The following is a 15,999-nucleotide window of genomic DNA, read 5'->3' on the forward strand; positions in this document are numbered from 1 at the left end:
CCTCTTCTCTCCTCCGCTTTCTCCTTCTTTTTTTTTGCCGAAACATTTTTTTCCCCCCATCTTTTTTTCGTCGTGTTTTTTTCCCACCGTCACATATTCCGAGCTCGTCATCGGTGTCGTCGCACGCCACGCTACGAGGATGAAGGCATTTCCCACTCGGGAAACTCTACCAGCGAACAGTGCACCACGCTGCGGCGGAGAACGTCCCGGGTAATTGACATCACGGAGCGACATCTGAAGTCACTTCAGTGGACCCCCTCTCTATTGACACGAGGAGCGGTGCTTTTATTATGCCCTGCAAAAAGTGTTGTTCACAGCACGTCAATCAAGCCAATTAAAAAGAAAGAAAAAAATCTCAGTCCTGGTAGAAGCCAAACTTGAACAATATTTTTTTACACCACCATTAGATTATTTTTCGAACATTTCTTTTCATACAAGTCATCGGTGACGGCTCTGAGACCACCAACTCGCTACACTTAAGAACCCCCGCTTTAATTACGGGTGGCTGAAGCCAGGGTTCAAACCCGGCATCTCAGCGGTTGCCGGCTCAGTGCTCTGACCCCTGAAGGCACCCGGCCCACCTCCTCTCACTGCACTCTTGAATGAGGACACGTCCATTGGAGCACCCTCATCTATCTGTCTGCCAATCCCGGCTAGCACTCTTCTGCAAGCCCAGACCTGCTTTGTGATTTCGGTGTCACCATGGACACCCCCAGCGTTTGGACCATTGTCACCAGCGTTTGAGTGGAATAACTCGGTCACCTCTCTTGCTCGCAAAACGTCTGTCCCCTTCCTCTTGCTTGCCGCCCGCTTCTCGAGGTAAAAGCTAAATGAGCATGACCCCCCCAATGCATTAAAATGTGTGGCAACAGCACGGAGCGAGCGGAGAGAGCGCCCGGCCCGCGAGAGGGGAGCAGCTTCCATTCATTTCTCCCTGAATGAAAAGATTTCTGCTTAAACCCTGATTTATATGTTTCTCTGCCACAAAAAGTATGTTAATTGAATTTTTATCCCTCCCATTCAGCAGGTCCTTCTCGGCTGAGGCCTCTCTGTATGCAGGTCTCCATCTGGTTTATGAATAATCTGATAGAAGTTTCTCTTTTCTCTCACCCCCCCCACCACCCCCCACCTCTCCCCCCCCCCCTCGCTTTTCTCGTATTTTAGGTTCACTTACATTTTCTGCGAGACCGTTCTTGGATTAAGATTGCTCCCTCCCTCCCCCCACTTTTTTTTTGTCCGGGACTCGAGCACGCAGAGCAGATAACCGCCCTGGCTGGTCACATTCTCCCAGATTTCGTTTTTTTTCTCTCTCTTTCTCTCTCTCTCGCTCTCTCCATTCGTCTCAACTTCATTTCCTCTTCCCTTTAAAACGTCGCTGTACCTCTTGCCCCTGCCTTGCTGTGCTTTTGCTCCTGCCGACTTGAATAGCGACGCATTCTCAAACGACCGCATATTTTCGTGGCGGAAGATTTTTGTTGTTTAATATTTCTGATTTGCCGCTGTTATAGGTAATCATTATTACCGCCTCGTAGGGTTTTATAGTTTCTCCGAGTTGTTTTTTTTTTGGGTTGTTACCGACCGTTGTTCGACAGGATGTCTGACGTTTCGCCCCCATATGCTGCTGGGGGAGGGCAGTGGGCTTCTTCTAAAATGACGTTTCGCTCGTTGCGCCGAGAACTTTTTCAGCACGTGGAGCGAAACGTCGGACAATCGTGCGGAACCGACACGTCATACTCCCCGAACGAACGTCGGAGGACAATAATAACAATAACAACAATAAACTATGCAGACAGTGGAGTGGTGACTGATGGGTCAGGGTAAGGTGAGGAGGAGGGGGTGAACATAACATCAACAAGCATAGCAAAACTAAAATAAAACCCACGCACAACAGCGCACCTTCGCACTCCACACACAGACAGCAAGCTGTCCCTGTCTGGGAAGGAGAACGTATCCAGTAAGCTGATTATGGAACCTTGTGCACTTGGATTTTAACAAAAGAACAGTCCCCCCTCCCCCTATCCTCTCCCCCCCCCCCTCTACCACCCCCGTGGTTTGGTGAGCTGCCCGTTGGACCCGGGCAACTCAATTTGTAGGCTCGGGCGTCTTTGTGGGGCTGCCTGGAGAGTCACTGAAGATCCAGCTGCTCTTTGAATGAAACGCGAGCAAGAAAAAGAGCCGAAGGAGCCAGGGGGGAGGGAGAGAGAGAGAGAGAAAGTCGAGAAACGCAGCGTCGTGAAGTTGCGATTCGGTACTGGTGCGCACCGGGTCTGCAGGAGTACGGCGTGCTATTGAGTGGGAAGCCTACGGACAGAGGTTTATAGACTAAGGCTTCCTATTCAGGCTATTGAACAATCAAATTTCCTTTGGAATTTCCTGTGGATCTGTAATTAGAACTGGGTTAGTCCAAGTGTGCCATCCCACTGGGGGTAATCGTTCTGCCTTTTTTTTTTCGAATGTTAAGATTCGATCTTAATAAAACATCGGATGTAAAACGCTTAAATTGTTGAAGTGTATGTTTCTGCAGATCTTATGTCTGCAAAACAATCTTTGAAATAGACTGTTGTTTTTTTTCTGCTGCAAAAGCTGGTATCTGTGGACCCGCTAAATATAGCGAGCAATTATTTACATTCTGTGTTAAACTGTTTGCTTTTGCCAGATTGTATTCCCCTTCAAGGCAGCTTGAGAAATTATATTGCAACTACGGTATTAGCTTTCTCGTACATTTCACAGTTAACTTCTTAATATTACAGTTAGTATCGAAAGGGTATCATCATCATCATCATCAGCAGCAGCAGCAGCCATAAAGTATCCACTGCTAAATGAAAGCCTCTCCACGCTGTGTTTGTCGTGGATGTTTGTTTGACCATACTTCACCGTGCTGGTCGTTGTAGCTCGGTGAAAGGGAGAGGGGGTTGGAGTTCGTCAAAAAATCAATATCCACGCAACGAAATAATAATTATTGCCTCAATTTGCTTCATGTAATATTCCTGTCCGTATTGTTATATGGGCTGAGATTTGTTTGTGGAGTACAATTCGATCGTTTTTAAATTGACTAATAGTACACTTACTAGAACAACACAAAAACGTCGCGACAAAGAGCAGCTGTGTTTGAGAACAATTCGGACAAAGTGAACGCAGCACAATTTACCAGGAGGAGAAGGTGTATTGACATTTTAAAAGCCAGTTTAGGTACAAATCCCTTTTGAACGACCTGCGCATTGCTACAACATGCTTTTGACTTCTCTTCAATTATGGTGCCCCGTATTTTTCTATTTAATAAAAAATAAAATATTTTTTTCTCGATTGCTATTCCCTAATTAGATTCGACTTAACAAATACACTGTGACAGCAGCAACAACAACCAAAAAGTAAATTTTAAGGGCGGCTAGGTTCATAATTTTCATTGCAGTCCAAAAGAGAAATTCTTTAATTAGTTGTTTTTTTTTTCTCCTCTTAGCCTCCACCCCCATCATTTCTATGGCAATATTGAGGGCTTCACAAAAGGGGACCATATCCTTGAGAGGGCCCAAAGGCCTTGGCAGTTTAACACTGCGGCTTAAATGTGTGTTTTATTAAGGGGGAAATCGCTTTGTAACGTTCTTCAAGCCAAAGCAAAGATTTGCACTCTTATGTTCACAGATGATCCTTTTCAATTGCGGACAAATTCACCAATGTCAGTCTTGTGTTGTGGGCCGCCTTAATTTTTTTTCTTCCATCCTTTCTCTCGCCTGAAAAGCCCTCCGACCGAACTGTTGTACGGCTACGAAGATTATGAGGCGGAAAAAGGAAACACGGCATTAAACAGGCAAAGCCCCCTCCGGCATCAGGAGTGGGCCTGCCGCAAAAGCAACAAAAAAAAACACGACGACGGGAAAAAAATTCGCATCATAAACCTGCTCCGGTTGCCTCGAGGAGGTGAGACTTTGGGATGAAAAGTGCGATCTCTTATTAACTTTTACGCAGTTAATGCTGAATTTAATTACCGGCTGGAGATGGAAGTCATTTTTCACCGGCCGACTTCTCATTTGCTCGGCACGTTAGCTCCCCTCGCTTATTAAACGGTTAGTGGGTGGCTTTGGAAGCAGCCGGCTCTGGGCTCCAATTTTTTTTTTGCTTGCTTGCAGGTGAGGCAGAGTGTTGGACACTGACACATTGCGTTAGGTGTCCATTCATCAGAGAGCCTCTGCGCTTGATGCTTTTCAACACCGTTCAGTATAAACACCTCCGACCAGAAAAAAAAGGAGTGGTCTTGGCTTTTCTGAGCTCCCGGAAAAAATAAAAAATAAACCTCACCGATTGTGACCCTGGGGCCAATCCACATGTAAACCTTTTGGGCCTCCGCATGCAAAAAAAAACACTCCTTTTCATCAGCCCTTCGCATACAGACGCGCTTACGTTGGCAGTTACATCCGCACGTATCACTGGCCTTTCGCACATTGTTGAGCATTTCAAGTAAAAAGAAAAAGACGACGTTCGCTCTCCGTTGCTCCACTCTTAAATCCATGCCTGAGTGTTCTGCTCTTAACTTCCTGACTTAAAGGATGTTGTCATAAGCCTGTGTGTGTGGCAAATGAAACGTAAGTATTTTTTTTGCCAAGCGACGGTGCCATCGCGAACAATGTTGTGGTTTCGGCATCACCGTGTCATGAATGGCTGATGTCTCGTAGTTTTGTGCACCCACTGGTGATGTTCATCATTATTTTTTATCATGCATTCGGTCAGGCGAAATTGTTTTTCAGAAACCGTCAGGTGAGTAGTAGTCATGAATGTCCAACTTATTTGTCTTCGGATTTTTTCTCGCCTTTCATTGTATTTTCCACAAATATTTACACGTGTGTAAACAAATTCCGGACAATATTTAGTTGAAATTGTTTCCCTTCAAAAGGCGCAGCGGTCTAAACTCACGCCACATTGTAACAAATTTCAACCTTTCGTAGGAAACGTTGCTTAGAAGGGTAAATTTAATTTATTTTGATTGGTAAAAGTAAAAAAAAGCAAAGCAAGTGGAGTAGAAAAATAATGGCGAGCATTCACATTCACATCTGCCGAGCGGGCAACTTTTTTTTTTGGCTTGTTCAGCAACTCTGACTGGTGGGAGCCATGCCCCACATTTCCCTAAGACAGGTAATGCCTGCTTGAAGACAGCCCAATTTTCAGGCATGTAGGCAAATCAAAGTGCTACGGAAGGGAAGGGAGCTTGCCAATCATGCTGTCGCGTGCACTGCACCATGGCTGACATTTAATTAGCGGGCCAAAGAGAACTATGAAAGCACAGTAAACTTGCATAACTTTACCTGTCACTTAATTGCTTTGTTTTTTGAGGAAAAAATGTCTCCTAACATTGGCAAAGCAGTCTGTGCAGCCTTCAATACGTACTATATTTAGTGGTGGTGGAATGATCTCTCACAACCAACCTGGCAGTTCGACGACTTGCCACAGTCCAGGGTTACAATTATATTTGTGTTTCTAAAATCCGTTTTGTCAACGTTGCCATGAATGTGGCATTCACAGGTGGTTGCAAAAGGTCACATGAACACAGTGGCACACAACATGAGTAGAAACATATTAATGCCTTGCAAATACCATTGGGTGAACGTATCGTGATTTTAAGAATTAATATTAATCAATAAAGTGATACATCACTACATCTCTCATACCTCTGAAATTTACCTCGCATGTTCTTCAGAGTTTAACCGTTAACCATATTCTTTGTGCGATGTATGTTTAACTTCTTTTGCACCGTATATCGCCAAATGTGGTAATCAGAGGTGTGGATATATAATTGGAGGTACGTGATATTGTTAAACAGATTCATACTTGGCTTAATGCAAACGAAGCATAACAAATTTGATCCGCTAGGTTTGACTTCCGATGAAAAACATAGAAAAAGAGTGCGGTAAAAAGCTCTTGTATTTCTACATGAAGGCCTCCCCATGCCATGTCAGTCATAGAAGTTGTTTGGTCATACTTCACCGCTTGTGAAGTGGTTTGGGGCAGGGGGGGGCAGTATCAATTTAGATATCACTCACCACTTGTTAGCCATGGCTGGGAATGGAACTCAGGTTATTGGGTTAATCACGCAGTCCAACTACCACTGGATCACCGCTCTACGCCTTTGTTATATACAAAAAACATTTTATCGGCATGAAGGCATGTGTAATGCGTGACATAGTTTGCTCTGTAAAAAAAAGCCCTCTCGTGCCGACTTACGTGTGGTGTTTCTGTGAATGTTCTGATGAAAACAAGTGTTAGCCACAAGCGAGTTGCTACTTCCCATCGCTGTGACCGCAACTTGCAAACAAACACTGCTTGTCGTCTTCATTAAAACGCTTCTCAGCGACAGCTCGTCGCACGCACTGTTCCACTTCGTAACATTCACGCGCAAAACTGCATACCGCAGTTTAAAGTTTCGCCAGATTTGCTTTCTGCATTCAACGGGTACACTTATATTTCCTACGAGAGTAACTTGAATATCAACCACACTTACTCACGATACCCTTACGTCAGATGTTGGCCGCAGACAGTTCCATGATGCAGTAAATTAAAAGGGGCATGAAAAAAGAAATAGTGAAGAGAATTCAAGCATTCAAAGCTCCGTGACACAGAGTGCCCAAATGTAGACAGAGAACACTGCAAAATAAGCTTTTGTCATAATTATTCAACAACCAGTGGGGGCCTCAACGTCAACAGATTCAACCAACCCTGGTTTAACTCCAGTCCCTGCAGAGTGCTTTGCGGGAATGCAAAATGTGTGAAAGCCTACACTAGGCCCTAATGCATGCCCAAGGAGATTGTAGATAAATCACGGGGCAGCAACAACACGCAGCGCGGCGGGGAAAACCGAGGCCCGCTGGATGCTCTCTCTCTCTACCCCACTCTGCCGTCGGGTAGAGAGAGCAGACAGCGGAACAAAAGGCGCTTTCTTCTGCCAGCCCTGGCTTTTAATGAAGTTTTGCTGCTAAATACCCCCATCCATTTCCTCAACCGGGCCCTTTCCTGCTGGTGTTAATATGCAGGGTCATGCTCCTCTGTTATCTTTCATAATAGGAATTTTTTTTTTAAAACCGGCCCTCGGTGTCGACGGGGCTGGCAGAAAATCACACAGCTCTTCGTTGACGCCACTTTGTGAAATTTTCTATGAGGTCCACGTCTGAAGCGATCGGCCCCCTGACTATGCGCGCTCGCGGCTGCCGTTCTCAGGCCACGGGTGATCATAATCGAATTAATTTGTGCCATGTATCTAGGAAAACAATCTTTCTCCCGAGCTCTTTTGATTATTAATTCAGGCCCCAACCCCTCCCCTCCAACTCCTCCTCCACCTTTTCCCCAAGCTAAAAAATTCTGCTCAAATACAATGAGGTCCTAGATTTGTCCTCGGTCAGCGGTGGAGCTGCGGCTGGACAACTCATTCCATAGAGAAAGCCTCCGTCTCCTGTGCCCTGCCGTGTGTTTTTTTTCCCCGTCGCGCCCACCCGTTCCTCCATTGACTCGCCAACGAGCCATTATTCACTGTTAATAAAGAAAACTGCGATCACAGTAAACCCAGCTATCCGCCAGCTTGTTTGCCCGATCAATTTTATTTTATGGACCCCTGGCGGCTGAGCCTATCGACTTGCCACAGTGGCTTCTCCCCATTTGGTTTAAGGATGTTCCCAAGAACCATTACACAAACGTGATAAACAGTTAGCTGATAGCATTTAATTATTTACCTAGCTAGCGTCCGTGGAGGGGGACAGAGAGAGAAAGAGAGAGTGGGGGGGGGGAGAAATTATCGTTCGCCTGACCCAGAGGAGTGGTTGAATATTGGCCACGGTCTCTCTCTGTCTGTCTCTCGTCAGGGCTTGCGGCAGCACAGCAGCCGGGACGCGGCGTAGTGAGCGAGGCCACAACTCGAATCGTCCGTACATTTGCGCTCGCGCGCTGGCTAGTTGGGCTGATGCACACACGTGGCCGCGCGCGCGTCTCTTCTCGGTGCCAAAGTGCAAGGGGGCTCAAGACTGTGTAGCGAGTAGCGTAGCTAACGCGTACAACATCAAACGCTAACAAAAAAATCTGGTAGCACTTAAATCCCTGTTGCCAATTCTTTTTTTTTGTTGTTGCGTGTTTGCTGTCTCTTTTAAAACACGCGTAAGTGCCACGTTGGTTGTATAGACAAACATGATTAGATAGAGTTCGATTCGGGGATGGTTAACGATGTTGCGAGGTTAATTGGTTTTTAGTAAATTGTGCGACATGCTAGTTTGTAAACACTTTAGTTTTAGTTTAACAGGCTTCTTGTTTTGCCAACGCTAATGGCAGCGCGAGATCGTTATCCTGAGTGCTGGTAGTGAGATCAGCGTATTCACTATGCAGTCTCTTTGTTTTCTCCTGTAATAGACCAATTACTAATGTGCTCTAAAATATGCCCAACAGGAAGAAATGCTTTGATGTCCCCTTGCAAAAAAACGAATTAATAACAATCACAATGAAGCTTTGTATCACAATATAATGGGATTTAAGACGGCATAAATCAGAAAAAAAAATGCGTCTCAAATGTTGGTACATTTTAAACAAACAGCAGTGTGTTCTACATTGTTATTGTTATTGTAGGGTGACCACCGTGGAGATGGAACGATGAGATCCTCTAGTGCACAGCATGGAGGTTGATTGTGACAGGGGCAAGACTGTGAGACTTGGCGATGGTATTTGGAGGCATCTATCCAGCAGTGGATAGATCCAGCAGTGGATAGATGATGATAATTACGGGATATATTTATATTTCACCAATGTTTCATTCAGACCATGGTCAAAAGAGCTATTACCACAAACGCGGTCTGCCATATGCATATTTATCTTCGAGGCAGGATGTGATAATGATTTAAGGTAGCAATCCCTACATAAATTCTACGTATATATCAACTCAGTGTGTAATTATATTTCGCAATACATCGCAGGATCGTGAGAGACGGTGGCATCTTGCGGAGGGCCTTGATCCAGCAGCGGACTGACCATGGTTGCTGCCTCCAACTGCTGCTGCTGCTGCCCTTCGTTGACGACGAACATTTTAACCGCCCACTTAACACAATAAGACAGAACATCTTTGTTGCCATTTGTTTATTTTATTGGCCTCTCGGACTGCTTACATTTCATATTTACGTAATTGTCTCCACGGACTGCGGATAAGCGATGGCTTGCACTTCCCCGTGCCCTGTACCCGGCTAAAGCCAAACAACCTCTAGCTAATGTCGCACGACCTTTCCCCGTTTGATTTGTGCTTCCCTTGGTGGGGGTCCGGGACGGCCTCGTCAGACGGTGGCTTTCAAAAAAAAAAAACTTGAATTTATGACAGTTCATGAAAGGAAGTGCCACATCACTGATTATTGCGTATTGATCTATCAAGGCCAGGGAGTCAACGGATTCAAAAAAAGTGGCCGGGGAAACTCAATCTTTGAAACAGATTTCTTGGCAGCCCTTCATAAACTATGAATGTTTGAGCCGCAGCCTATTCAATCACTTATCCTCCATGGTTTAATAAATGAAAATACTGTTACTTGTTTTTTATTGTGTTTGGCATTAAATTAAGTGCTTCGCCATAAGTGCAAACACACATGTAACTCATACACACACACAAAGACCAAAGATCCACCCACATAACCTTTCTGGAGTGCTGGGACAAGTGTTGTTAGCGAGCGCCTGTTAAGGCCGGCACAGCACACGAGGCGTTGGTGTGGTAAGAAATCTGCACCGGCCACCTTTGTCTCGCCAGTCCTAATGTTTACACACACCCCCAGATACACATTTAAGGCTGAGTTGACTTATGAGAGGCCCATGACTGCTTCATATATCATCATATTAGTCCCAAAGTGCCGGGTTTGTAGTGCGGTACATTAGCTTGGCTAATCCAGTGTTCCATTTTACATGGCATTGAGATAACCGCGCTCGGACCAATGATCTCAATATGCTCCTTGCATTATGAGCATCACTGTCTCGTTTACAACATTTAAAGAACAAAAATATGATTTATCGACCAGCGAAAGCTTCGTGACATCTCAAGACTCTCTTTCTCTCTTCTTTTTAACAGGCGGGTTCTGAGATGAGATGTTTTTTTGCCAATTGCGTCTGTGTGGGTTTGGTATGTGCGAGAAAAAGGGAAAGACTTTCCCATGACGTATACGAGGGAGGGGGGTGACACTCAGCACTGCCATCGCCTGGACATCTCGCAGCCGCACGCCCTACAACACCTGGCAAGACCTGGAGGTGGACCCATCTGACGAGATGGGATGCTTTTGGGATGCATTGGCCATTGAAATATTTCGATGAACGCATATCAAACATTGCCGTATTTCTTCGCAGCAAATCTGATTTTTCTGAAAAAAAACACATTCTGATAATGAGATATTTGCTGAGTTTGATAGTTACACGAGACAACGCCTCCCCTAATAGCATTCACCAGCATCGCGTTCGCCAGTCTAAACTACGCCAGCGAATCGTACAATCTCATTAAACTCTCTCTGTGACCGTACACCCAGATGGAGATTACTAATCCGTCAATTACGGCGCAGCGATTGTGTCTGTCTGGCCCATCCCGCGTGCCCATTTGTCATGTCTCTAGGTCCAATGCCGCAGCCTGTGAGTGTGCATCGCCTCCCCCCCCTCTCACTTTCTCCTTCGTTAACCCTCCCTCTGGTATTGCCACTCATAAGTAGGATATATTGTCTCTTGTCATCCAAGAGTAATTGCCAACAGCAAGTAAAATGTGGTTTATACACCAAAGTCTTAATTGTTTATCCGTGTACCATAAACCATTGCAGTTGAATTCAAACAAAAGACTCTATATATTTAACATTCGCACTTTCCTCTGTTTATTTACTTTGGCGAATAAAAATAATTATATTCGAGCATTTCTATCAGGGGACATCATTTTTCAGCACGCTAAACTTGAATCGCGCTCCGGACTTTACAGACCAAAGCTTAGTTGGTTTATTTAGATTTTTTAACGAATACATTTCAAACATAATGTCGATGCCAAGTCAGAAGATGAACAAATTTACATCCGGAAATCTACAGCTAAAAGTGCGCCACACTGTGCCAGAGGATGGTCCTGAAAAGATGACATCAAGGAACTACTTCTGAGGCCACTTCAACAGGCCTCTATATCCACTAACGCCTCGTACACACAGTTAGCTTTGCACGCAACGGCGAATATCCGGCGGAAAGGTGTGCTTGTTCGAAGATGCACAGCGGCGGTCACGTGTGCACGTCAACACGACTTGCAACATGTTGCACACGACACACGTGATTGGACAGAGGTCACTTGTAGACAGACGAATGGCGAAAGATTGAGGGACAGGGGAAAGCAGACGCACGGAACTTACCTGTTCGATTCTCCTCAAGCAAATGCCGTGGTGAAATGACATCGAATACTTCACGATAATAACGGAGAGTAATTTACAGGTCTTGTCAATCCACTGCTGCATGAAGGCATGTTCCAACGTAGTGTAAATCACAGGGGGTGTGTCTCGGTTTGTGTTCACGCTTCAACCACGCTGGTCAGTGCGGGTCGGTGAAGTCACGGAGTGGGGACCAAGACCGCGTTTAGATATCGCCTGTCACTGATGCTAGCCGTGGTCAGGAAAATAAACTCAGGTCGCCAAGCTCACAGGGCAGTGTGCTCATCAGTCTGCCGCCGTTTCCCTCCAGCATCGGCGTGGTGAAGTATGTTCAAACAACCCCCACGACTGACGCAAGCTATAAGCTGTTTATTTTATTTTAGCAGGTAAGGCCCACTGAGCCATATAGCTATTTTTCAGAAGTGGCCTGGCCACAGATTATATTTTAGCTTAACAAAGTGGCTTATCACGTGGAAATGAAAAGCAGACACATACTCTAAACGCATGTTTCTAAATGTGGAGGGAAAAACCGGAGACCTGGATAAAAATCCGCAAGAGCACGGGGAGAGAGAGACATGCAAACTCAAAATATACAGGCATCAGGTTCTGGATCGAACCCAGGACCTCCAGTATACCAGGTAAGGTAGTTAACATCTCGCCACCATGACACAGCATTGGCAGGGACTTCTTCCAGCAGTGGATTGACAAAGGCTTCTAAGCATCCATATATATCGTGGCACAAGCACTTTTCATTTTCTTTTCACAATTCTCTTTGTGAAGTACATTTTTAAAACGAGTTTTTGGTTGCGGACCTAATATATTCCGATAGACACGCGCGAATATTGAAGCGCATTATTTTCTCACAACAGCTGTGCAATGTGAAGATTATTTGCTTATATAAATTGTTAAGAACATAACCGCGAACATCGCGAGATCGCGAGCCATTGCATTAGCAGCACATGGCACACAGCTGTGCATTCGCAGGAGTCATACTTGGCTGTGGCACGGCCATCATCGCCATGGTTTCAAGCGGTGCTGATGTTTGCACGACCCTTCTGAACTAAGTGGCCCAACGCGCTAAACAAATTGACAAGGATAACGCGTCGTCGTCGTAGTAGCAGGGCTTTCGCGATCAATATTGCTCGTGATAGAGGGTTTCTTTGGGGTTAGAGCGCGTCAATGTGAGTGTGTCGTTAAATCCGCCGCCACCCGACAGCGCCAATTGGCAAGGTTTGTCACGTAAACACAGCATGTCGACGGACGAGGCTGGTTGTATAAAGCCGGCGAAACGTCGTGAGCGAATGGTAAATGTTGTGGGTTTACTCTCCAACCCGCCGGGTGTGCTGAACTAGTAACTAATTGACACGTTTTGTTTTTAAGTGACAAGCCCTTACTACGTGACTTTACCAAAAGAACCAAGAATATGAAGCCCTTACTAATTGGCTGTGTCGGGGTGGTGGCGGGTTTTAACGGGCAACACATTTATATCTACGCGATCTAACCGAACAAAAAAAAACCTCTATTGTGGATCAATTGACAGGAGCGGCAAGATGTAGGGGGACTCGGAACAGAGATGGGCGGTTGCCCGAATGCTTACAGATGCAATTTGCGCTCAGCGCAAACACACACACAGGCACACGGGTGAAGCTGATATGGCAATGCGTGTGACTTGGCCTCGGTTCCCAATTGCTTTACGATGTTAAGTTGGAGGCTGCTTGCGAGCTCTTTTTTTTACGAAGAACAGCAACAAGGCACGGTGTAACTTTGCTGGAACCCACAGAAGCCAGGAACTGAGTGTCCTAGTTGTCAAGCCCAAAGCCAGAGCAATTCTTTGTTTAGTTTATTTTACCAGGTAAAGCCTAATTTGAACGCGTGGACCGTGAATAGGCACACAATGAGAAACTACGAATGTTCTTACTTACTCAGGGAACCTTCGCTGAGCCTTCAGGAGGGTCCTGCATGGGGTGTTTGATCAATTGAGTACTCTTCTGTCGTGCAGAAAAACAAATTAGGAGCAGAACTTATATGATCTTGTCTACCTACGTATTATTCGACTTGACTATGATAATTTAGAAATGGGTATTCCTTGGGGGAGGTGGGGAGGTCAGCTCTGTCAAGTCACCCTGCCGCTCCAGGGGCTGCTCTGATGGACAGGTCGCATCTCTGCACGAGTCACCGACCCCACAACAACGAGGACCTAACAGCAACAACGACAACAACCCCCACAACAACAACAACAACAACGACGACCGCCCCCCGAAGCCACCGCCACCGCGATCCCTCACCTCCCACGCGTGGTCCCCGTCCTTGGAGCGCGGGCTGCCACCCTCGCCGGCCGTGTAGGGCCCGTACTTGTCGCCGGCGCGCAGGCCGCTCCGTGCCCACACGCCAAGGCCCACGCCCGGGGGCGAGCGCGCCTCGCGTAGCTCCAGCTCGCCGGGCAGCGATACGTCGTCGGGAACGTAGACGGACGAGCCGTACGCCGGCGGCCCCGCGTCGCCGCACTCGTACGGGCCTGCGGGAGCGGGAGCGGGCGGGCGACGTGCGCAGGGTGTCACGCGGCGCGCCGACGCTTGCGGAGGAAGCAGCGGCCGGAGTTACGCGGCTCGGTGAGCTTGGCGACCTGAGTTTCAGAACCGGAATGTTTATTTCGACCGGCGGAATCCGATTGAGCTGTGAAACTGTTTTCTGGTTTAAAGAAGAAAAAAAATTGTAATGCCCGGACCGTGTCGCCTTGTTGTTTGTTGTTGTTGTGAGCGTTTAGGAGACTGTCCTGGTAGAAATCTGGGAGTCCTTACCGCGGGGCGATTAAAAGTCTCTGCGTTTTGTCAGTTGCTTAGGAATACAGCGCCCGAGATTATGTGTTTACAATCACGTGCAGTTCTCCACCTCTTCCAGCCTCGTGGGATATTCATCTTCCCATGACGCGTCCTGATTCTTTTGCGTGTGTATGCATGTCGGACTGTTTCTCGTGTCATCATCAATCATCCATGATCAATCTACTGCTGCACGAAGGCCTGCCCCAGGTCGCCACTATCTATCGTGGTCCTGCAACAAGTCACCCGGTACCCGCTGGGTGGGTTCCTTTCCACGGACACTAATGTCTCCTTCATCTCACATACACTGTCTTAGTTCTAAAGCACAGTGAAGCAGATCCCCCCACGGTGTTTAAAGCAATGTGCGCTCTATATTTCCATATTTGTCCAGAAGCCTACGTGCGCAGAGCGGTGAAAGTGTCAATCTCTGCGCATGTCCACACACCTTGACCCTTTCGCATAGAACCATCTGTGCCTCGGTGAGCGTCAGTAAGTCGGAAAAGCAACATTGTGCCTTTTCCCAAACGTGGGAAGTCAAGACAATACATTGAATGCTCTAGTATTATTATTAATGTACGGTCTTGTTTGTATGTTGAACTTCTTTCGCACCACACATAGCCAAACGTGCCAATCAGACGACAAACTTAAACACAGAAAAAGGTTGATTTTTCAGGATGCCCCCACCAACCACCCCTTTCCCCTCCTTGGGAAGTTTTGTAGATCAGCCTCTGCTGTGGAGACACTGGCTCCCATCACGACCGTCCCGCTTGAGAGCTTTTGCCAATTCTCTGCCGATTATTTGTGTGCGCGCGCGCGCGCGTGTGTGGGAGGAAACCAGAGCACCAGGAGGAGGAGGATACAAAAAATGCACGCATGCATACGTACAGGGGAATACAGTAACATATATATAATAATAACAACGAAAATCTATACAAAGATGAATCTTCTTGGTTCTTTCGGTAAAGTCACGTAGAAGGGAAATAATATTTCTACGTGACTTGACCGAAAGAACCAAGAATATGAATCCCTGCAGTCACGAAAGCTTTAAATCGAAATCTATACAAAGAGTTGAGCACCCTATTTTCCACGCGTCCATATACTTGGCCACTTTATAACTCCGCAGATTTGGTATTACATTAAATTAATTCAACTTTAAATGAGTACCTCGGGAGGTAATTGCAGTTACGACTGTGCGGTGTTGATCCACACCCGCGCCACGGCCTCATTCGTGATGATTTATGTGCTGGCCTAAATAGGTGCTCGCTAATAAGCGCTTGCCCCCGAACGTTGCAGACGGCTGAATGGGTATTTTGGGTGATTATCCTGTTGATTTGCTTTTAAATAAAAATCGAGGCCGCGCTTTTGCACAAGATCCACAGGTGGGTGCTCTCGATTGCAGAGCCCTGAAGCCTTGTCAAGGATTGAGGCGTAATATTTAGATGGACGTTAACGCTTTCTCATTTTCGCTACACACTTGGTCGATGGATCAGGCGTTGGGGGGCTTGAAAAATTATCCGATGATGCTGGATGTAATTACCAGCGAAACGTCGTACTACTCAAATTTTAAAATGCTGTTGATTCTCTCCTCAACACACCGGTGGGCTAAAGAAGTGAATTATTTTGTCCTTTGAAAAACGTGACACAGTTTTTTACTGTTTGGCCGTGTCGGGTGGTGGAGGGTTACGACACATTTATAAATAACGCGATCTGACCCAAAAACCTATATTATGAATAATATTGGTCGCGAAAGCCTACGTGTTAAACTTTCAAATCTTTATTGAAAACTAACTTCTGTAGAACTGCTTTTTGTGTTC

General features: G+C 46.2%; 1 protein-coding gene across 4 annotated transcripts in view; it reads right to left on the reverse strand.

The window, feature by feature from the left end:
• The window catches only part of MECOM (MDS1 and EVI1 complex locus), a 318,166-nt gene that overhangs the window by 177,034 nt on the left and 125,133 nt on the right, over positions 1-15,999 (reverse strand). For all 4 annotated transcript variants that reach the window (XM_078607787.1, XM_078607785.1, XM_078607786.1 and 1 more), the window contains exon 3: positions 13,655-13,884. In XM_078607787.1, coding sequence (XP_078463913.1) covers positions 13,655-13,884 — 230 coding nt within the window. The remainder of the gene's footprint in view (positions 1-13,654; positions 13,885-15,999) is intronic.

The sequence above is a fragment of the Lampetra planeri genome, chromosome 28 (assembly GCF_965212315.1).
Source record: "Lampetra planeri chromosome 28, kcLamPlan1.2.h2, whole genome shotgun sequence".
NCBI classification, from domain to species: Eukaryota; Metazoa; Chordata; class Hyperoartia; order Petromyzontiformes; family Petromyzontidae; genus Lampetra; species Lampetra planeri.